Consider the following 7,645-nt stretch of genomic DNA (forward strand, 5'->3'; position numbering starts at 1 on the left):
GCATTACAGGTGTGTGCCACCACACCCGCTAGCATATACAGAGCTTTTAAAAGGTTCCTTCTCCCACTGTAGTTCTGCCGTTATCAGTTTCCAAACAGATCACTTCTACCTTCATGCCCCTTGTTTCGCTTTTCTCTGCTCATCTCTGGGAATATGGAGAGCACAGGCAGAGATAGAAGAATGTTCTTTTAGAGTCTGGCACACTGAGTAAACCAGTCTAAAACACTGGCAGCTTCAGAAACATAGACAGGAGGATATGAGAAACCATAAGGGCAGGAAACCGGGCAGAAACAGTTTATTAACTTCTGTTTTGAGTCAGGGTCTCACTATGCAGCCCAGGCTGGCCTCCAATTTAGCAATCCTCCTGCCTCATCCTCCCAAGTGCTGGAATTGCAGGGGTGTGGCACCACTCTCAGCTCACAAACAGGTTTTAAATGGCTTTGATGAAACAGCCAGATGAAATCTATGCCCTGCAGAGTCAGGTAAGGCTTATCAGCTGCAGATCTAGTCCCTCCCCAGTAACCAACCCTAGTTTCCCTGCTGTATTTGATAGAGTGACATAGTAAGACATATGCTGCAAAAGGCATTCTATGGCCAACCCTGCCTCTCCTCAGCTTCCAGTTCATCCAGTTCCCAGGTACCTGTATATTTTATTTTATTGGTACCAGGAATCAAACTCAGGACCTCGCACTTGCCAGGCAGACGCTTGTGCCCCTGAGCTATATGCCCGGCCTGCAGGTACCTGTAAACAAATCCAGAAAACTAGTAACAGCAGTCATCATCAATGTTCCTGCCTGATATAAACAGTACTGTGTAGAAGTGCATTAGTTCCACCCCTGACTGTAGAACTTTTCTTCTAACGCAAAGTCTTAGTGTCCTACAAGTTCTGGGGAAATGTAGTAATTTCCGCTGCAGTTGAGCCTATCCCTCTCCCTCTGGAGCTGTTGCTGTGATTTGTTGGATCTAAGGACTGAATCCAGGGCCCTCACTACATCCGCAGCCAATTTATCTCAACTCTGTAATTATCTGATTTTCTGATTTTCCCCTGAGTCTGTCGCTAACGCTGCACAGAGTAGGGGACTGGGGCGGATTAGACCGGGTTGGTTTACATTCCAAATAGGGTCATTTCATTCCTTTTGTAAAGGGGGCCAGGAAAAACTGGCTAAGAATTGTGCTTCGAGTTGTCAAAACGAGGCAAAGTTGACAAATGAGCATATGGAAATCTCAGAACAAATCCTGCAAAACCATATGCGTGCTGAAAGGAAAATCCTGGCCATCCACAACCTTCATTTCGCAAATCCAGCGCTTCAAAACCTAGAAATTGGCGGTCCGGCTCCGCATGACGTCATGCCACGGGCGTTCCACTCCCACGTGGGAGGAGCACTTGGCCCCGCCTCTCTTTAAGTTGTACCCCGCCCCTCCTTTACTCCACGACCAATCAAATATTGCACGTTAGCGCCTTTCCGCCTTTACCTCTCCGTCCAGGACCGCCCGTCTCGGCACTCTGGTCCAATCAGGGAGGTCCTGCCTATCAGAAGTCCTCTGATTTCCCCGCAGTCGAGAGGCGGAGTTTCAACCTTTTGACTCCTCCTTAGTCTCTGCGGCGCGGACCAACCCAAGCCGTCGGGGGGGCGTGGCCTGGGGCCCCCTCCCCCACACCGGGGCTCAGGGTTTGCACGGGGGCAGCGGGCGGCCGGCGAGGCCACTCCAGAGCTCTCCGGTCGGGCGGTGCTCTCGGGAGGGGCGCATGGAGCGCTCTCGGGGAGAGGGCTCTAGCGCCGGCCCCAGCGCCATGGGCCAGCCCTCCGCTCCCTCCGACCCCCCTGACCAGCCCCCTGCTGCTGGCGCGGAGCTGGACCCGGACGCCGGGCTCCCACCTGCGGGCCCGGGCGCGGGGAGCGAGGCGCTGGCGGCGCTGGCTTCGTTCGCGCGGCGCCTGCTGGTGCTGGTGCCCGTGTACCTGGCCGGGGCAGCGGGACTCAGCGTGGGTTTCGTGGTTTTCGGCCTCGCCCTCTACCTGGGCTGGCGCCGGGTCCGGGACGAGAAAGAGCGGAGTCTCCGGGCGGCGAGGCAGCTGCTGGACGACGAGGAGCGGCTCACGGCCAGAACGCTGTCCCTGAGCCAGCGAGAGCTTCCTGCCTGGGTGAGCCCCGCCGGCCCGCGCGCCCGGGGTGGACCTTCCAGGGGAGCATCGGGGCGCCCGCGGCCGAGGCGCGCTCCGCTACCCGGGCGTCTCCTGCGCTGCGCCCGGCTCCGGCCCTGGCCGCTCTGTCCCGGCCGCCCCCCGGAGATTCCCTCCCTCGCTTCCCCGCCCTCCCCGAGACTTTTTGCCCACTTCAGGCCACGCGCTTTGCCCTTTTCCCACTCTTGTCCCGGGGCGCCCGCGGGGACCCCGCCGCGCAGGCATCGCTGAGCTGAGCCCTAGCAGCCGGGGTGACCCTGCGCGGTCGCCTTCCAGCCTCGAGCATCCGGGCCGAGGGCGGGGTGCCCGGAAGAGGGGAGCGCGGCTGCTGCAGTCCCCCGGCCCCCGCTGCACCGGTCCCTGCCGGCCACACCCTTTTCCGGACCGTGGGCTGCAGCTCGGCGCGCTGACCCAGACCCTGCGGTCTGTGCGCCTCTGGGCAGAGGCGGACGCCTTCTCTCGGCCTTGCAAAGGCAGGGCCCGTTAGCTGCCCCTCCCTGCCGCCCTTCCTGCCCCTCCTAGCAGCCGTCCAAGTGTGCGGGGGTGCAGAGTGGCAGAAGAGAGGAATCACGTTGACACTAGGCGGGCACGGGCTCACTTCCTAGACCCTGCGCTGGCGAGGAGAGAGGAACGGTCCTAGAGGCCGGGGACATAGCTCAGTGGCATAAGCACCTGCCTGGCAAGCGCAAGGACCTGAGTTCAATTCCCGGCACCAAAGAAAGAAAGAAAGGGTCCTAGGGACCTGTAGCCCCGACAGCTGTCGGTTCCTCCTCCTCCTCTCGGAAATTAATCTCCCTCATATTACAGAGCACAGGTGTACTTTCCCATCAAAGGTGTCACACAGCATGAAGAAAGAAACAAAGCGAGAAGCCAGGGCCTAAAAAAGTCCGGCCCTTGCGGCCAAGGATTTGCTTTCTTCACCTTCCTGGCATGGCAGCCCCAGCCCCGCGAGGGGAGGAGGGAAGTCTGGACAAAGGAGCCTGGGTTCCCTCCAATCCCAGGATCCTCTGGCTCTGGTTTGACAGGACCTCCCCCCCCAAGAATGTGCCTCCCTCCTCCGCCTGCCCTGCCCAGCAGCTGTCACCTCAGCCCTGAGCTACCCACAGAGCATCTTTGTGTGGCCTTAGTAGAGAGCGCAGTGCCCCCAGCTTCTGAGGAAGGAAACCCCAGGGGTGAGGAGAGCGGTGCAGGCCTCTGGCACCCCACTCTCACGTAGGCAGTGCGGGCAGGAGTGTGCCTGCGGTCGGTCACTGTCTGACTTACCCCTGCAGGTCAGCTTCCCGGATGTGGAAAAGGCTGAGTGGCTGAACAAGGTGAGAGCTGATAGGTTTTTATTTTTCACGAGGGGAGAATGAGAATTCATTCTTCTTGCCGGGGCCTGTCGCACCTTGACGCCAGGCTGGGCCTGGTCCCCAGTGCTGCCCGCAGGGAGGGTTCCGAAGGAATTTCCCTCAGAGGAAAAGACTGAGAGCTTCCCTGCCCGTGTTCCCTCAATCCCAGATTGTAGCGCAGGTGTGGCCCTTCCTGGGCCAGTACATGGAGAAGCTGCTGGCCGAAACGGTGGCGCCGGCTGTGCGGGGCTCTAACCCCCACCTGCAGACGTTCACGTTCACACGCGTGGAGCTGGGGGAGAAGGTACTGGGGGAGAGCCCGCCGGGGGTGGGCAGCACGCAGGGCGCTGAGGGCCTCCTTCTCTCTCCAGCCCTTGCGCGTCATAGGAGTGAAGGTCCACCCTAGCCAGAGGAAGGACCAGATCCTGCTGGATCTGAACGTCAGGTAGCATCACGCACCACTCTTCCGCTGGCCTTTTGGGGGCCCTGCCCGCTCCTCTACCCCTGCGTCAGCCCGGTGCTCACCGTTACTCTCTTCCTCACCAACCCCAGCTACGTGGGTGATGTGCAGATTGACGTGGAAATAAAGAAATACTTCTGCAAAGCGGGCGTCAAGGGCATGCAGGTGGGACACAGGCCCTCATGCCGGGGAGCTTCCACCCTGTTTCGTGGGCGATGGGGAAGCGGGAGGTTGAAAACGTCAAGGGTGGGGAAACGCCGCGGTCTTGTCTTCTTGCACTAGCTACATGGCGTCTTGCGGGTGATTCTTGAGCCACTCCTGGGAGACCTTCCCATCGTGGGGGCCGTGTCGATGTTCTTCATCCGGCGCCCGGTAAGGAAAAGCATTGGGGGGGTGGGGAGGCAGGGGCAGGCAACAGGACTGGGATGGCGACAGCAGGCAGCTATGGAGAAGAAGAGTTGACAGAGGCTGAAGGGCGTGCATGGGTGTGAGCACGTCCCTTGAGATCTGCCCTGACCGCTGCCCCTTCCCTTCCAGACTCTAGACATCAATTGGACAGGGATGACCAACCTGCTGGATATCCCAGGACTTAGGTATCGTGGACTTGCTGAGCGCCTGCTAAGTATCCAGCCCCAGCTTGAGGGTATAAGTGGTCCAAAGCAGTAAAAGGTGCCGCCTGTGCCCTCTGAGACCTCCACTGTAAGGCTGCGCGTGGTGGCGCACGCCTGTAATCCCAGCACTCGGGAGGCTGAGGCAGGAGGATCGCTGTGAGTTTGAGACCAGCCAGGGCTACAAAGTGAGTTCAAGGCCAACCTGAACTGCATAATGAGACCTTGTCTCAAAAAGACCTCCACTGTAGATGAGGTGTTTCCTACTGTGATTTTTCTGCGGGAGGGGCATGCGTTTTAGTAGGGAAGAAAGAGGGCTGAAGACTGCTCCAGCGGGGCAAAGAGAGCAGGAAAAGCACTGGGGAGGCAGTGACGCAGGTGGGGAGCTGGGGTAGAGGAGTGGCCGGAAGGGTTTTCAAGCAAGGCTTCCTTGTAAGCCATCGGTCCGCCTTGCAGTAGGAAGGAGCTGGGTCTGGAGGACTGGGAGTTGGGCCCATGTCCCTCTCGGCCCCGCCCCACAGCTCTCTCTCCGACACCATGATCATGGATTCCATCGCCGCCTTCCTGGTGTTGCCCAACCGACTGCTGGTGCCTCTCGTGCCTGACCTCCACGACGTGGCCCAGCTGCGCTCCCCTCTGCCCAGGGTACGCCTCGCCCCCTGCCAGCTCCTTCTCTCCAGAGCCCTGCGCCCGCCCCTTCGCTTCTCACCCACCGATCCTAACTCAGGGCATCGTTCGGATTCACCTGCTGGCTGCTCGAGGGCTGAGCTCCAAGGACAAGTACGTGAAGGGCCTGATCGAGGGCAAGTCGGACCCCTACGCCCTTGTGCGTGTGGGCACCCAGGCGTTCTGCAGCCGCGTCATCAACGAGGAGCTCAACCCGCAGTGGGGAGAGACTTACGAGGTACGGAGCAGTGGAGCCGGGGTGCGGGGGGTGAAGAGGCCCCTCGAGGCTGTGGGAAAGACACTGACCGAGGGCCGCACAGCTGCAGCCCGTGAGACCTTCGCCCTCTGCGCTGCAGGTGATGGTGCACGAGGTCCCGGGGCAGGAGATCGAGGTGGAGGTGTTTGACAAGGATCCCGATAAAGATGACTTTCTGGGCAGGTGAGCCCTTCTGTGTTACGATTCAAAGTTTCAATGTTACCAAGAGGGCTAGGGACATAGCTCAGCGGCACAGGGCGCAGTGCCTCTCTGGCCAGCAGGAGGTCATGAGTTCGATCCCTGGTACTAAAAAAAAACAAAACTCATTCTCTTTTTTTTTTGTCTTTTTGAGACAGGATCTTGCTGTGCAGTTCTGGCTGGCCTTGAGCTCACTTTGTAGCCCAAGCTGGTCTCGAACTTGCGAAGATCCTCCTGCTTCAGCCTCCCTGTAGTTGTTTTGTGAATCTGGAATTCTTGTATCATTTTTCTTCCCCATCCTCTACCCTGACGCATGCATGCGTGCGCGTGTGTGTGCACACACGCACACGTGTGCACAGGCAAATACCTCTGGGTCTGAGGAGAAGGGGGTCTGAGCTCTCTGCAGGTGCCTCGGGGTGGGTGAGTGGAGGGCCGCTGCCGCACCCCAATGACAGTGCGTCCTTTCCCCCTTGACCCAGAATGAAGCTGGACGTAGGGAAGGTGTTACAGGCTGGGGTACTGGACGAGGTAAGTTGGAAGCGGAGGATGGTGGGAGTGGTCCCCCCTTGGGCAGACAGGAGCCGCCACGTTGGAGGGAAGAGGGTGGGTGGGTATCAGATCGCTGCGGGACCTCGCTTCTACCTCTCCCGTCAGTGGTACCCTCTGCAAGGTGGCCATGGCCAGGTTCACTTACGGCTGGAGTGGCTGTCGCTTTTGCCAGACGCAGAGAAACTGGAGCAGGTAAGTCACGTGGCGGGAGGAACGGGGGTCGGGAGGACCAAGGCCTGACCTCTCGCCGCCCGCCAGGTTCTGCAGTGGAACCGGGGCGTCTCCTCCAAACCAGAGCCCCCTTCAGCGGCCATCCTCGTCGTCTACCTGGACCGAGCCCAGGACCTTCCTGTAAGTTTGGCTGCACGGGGGCGGGGAGCCCCTCATGCCGCCCTGCGCCCGGCCGGCTTCCTGCAGCAGTAGACACGCAGTGCAGGGTCGGGGGGACGGACCCCTCGGGGAGGGGACTCTGGGATGCTGCTGCCGTCCTTCGCCAGAGCACAAGCTCGGCAGACAGTGACCCCGAGACTCTGCCCCCACAGCTGAAGAAGGGCAACAGGGAGCCCAACCCCGTGGTCCAGCTGTCCGTTCAGGACGTGACCCAGGAGAGCAAGGTGAGGGCGCGCTGCGGGGCCTCGCGGAGGGGGAGCGGGGTGAGGGCCCCTTCCCGGCGTCCCGGTGCAGGGCTGGCCGCAGCGGCGGCCTGGTGCTCGGTGTCCACACGGCTGCCGTGCTCCCCACCTGCAGGCGGTCTACGGCACCAACAGCCCGGTGTGGGAGGAAGCTTTCCGCTTCTTTCTGCAGGATCCGCGGAGCCAGGAGCTGGATGTGCAGGTGAGACGAGCACTTACTTGCCTGTTCTCTTGCCAGGTCTGTGTTATCTCGTGCGCACACGCGCGTGTGTGTGCGTGCGTGTGTATATGTGTGAGAGAGAGAGACTGAGGACTGAACCCAGAGGCCCTCTACCATTGAGCTGCACCTCCAACCCTTTTCATTTTGAGATGTCTCACTAAGTTGCTCAAGCTGGCCTCAAACTTGTGATTCTCCTGCCTCAGCCTCCTAAGTAGCTGGGACTACAGACTTGTGTCACCGTGCTGGCTAAATCCTAGTCTTTTTTTTTTTGTGGTGCTGAGAATGGAACCCAGGTCTTGTGCCTGCTAAGCGTTCTGTCGCTCAGCCACACCCCCAGCCCCCCTGATCTCTCCTCAGTCCATGTGCTCACTCCCCTGCCCCCCACCTCTCTCTCTCCAGTCAAGTTTGGTTTGTTTTTGATGTTTATGGGAGTTGGGTCTAAGGTTACATTCATACTAGGCATTCTGTCACTAAGCTACATCTCCAGCTTCTAGAATCAGTTTTTAGAATTTATGTTGTTGTATACTTATTTTTATTATATAT

General features: G+C 59.3%; 1 protein-coding gene across 1 annotated transcript in view; it reads left to right on the plus strand.

The window, feature by feature from the left end:
* Positions 1-1,644: 1,644 nt before the first annotated feature.
* Positions 1,645-7,645, plus strand: part of Esyt1 (extended synaptotagmin-like protein 1) — a gene marked incomplete in the record, with an annotated part of 13,889 nt that continues 7,888 nt past the window's right edge. Inside the window, 15 exon segments of the mRNA XM_013520965.1 lie at positions 1,645-2,143; positions 3,454-3,495; positions 3,683-3,817; positions 3,885-3,958; positions 4,066-4,138; positions 4,256-4,345; positions 4,511-4,566; positions 5,103-5,226; positions 5,309-5,485; positions 5,604-5,686; positions 6,181-6,229; positions 6,356-6,442; positions 6,509-6,601; positions 6,793-6,864; positions 6,998-7,084. Of these exon segments, the coding sequence (XP_013376419.1) occupies positions 1,748-2,143; positions 3,454-3,495; positions 3,683-3,817; positions 3,885-3,958; positions 4,066-4,138; positions 4,256-4,345; positions 4,511-4,566; positions 5,103-5,226; positions 5,309-5,485; positions 5,604-5,686; positions 6,181-6,229; positions 6,356-6,442; positions 6,509-6,601; positions 6,793-6,864; positions 6,998-7,084 (1,638 nt within the window).

Source organism: Chinchilla lanigera, unplaced genomic scaffold, assembly GCF_000276665.1.
Source record: "Chinchilla lanigera isolate Chin_1 unplaced genomic scaffold, ChiLan1.0 scaffold00057, whole genome shotgun sequence".
Lineage (NCBI taxonomy): Eukaryota > Metazoa > Chordata > Mammalia > Rodentia > Chinchillidae > Chinchilla > Chinchilla lanigera.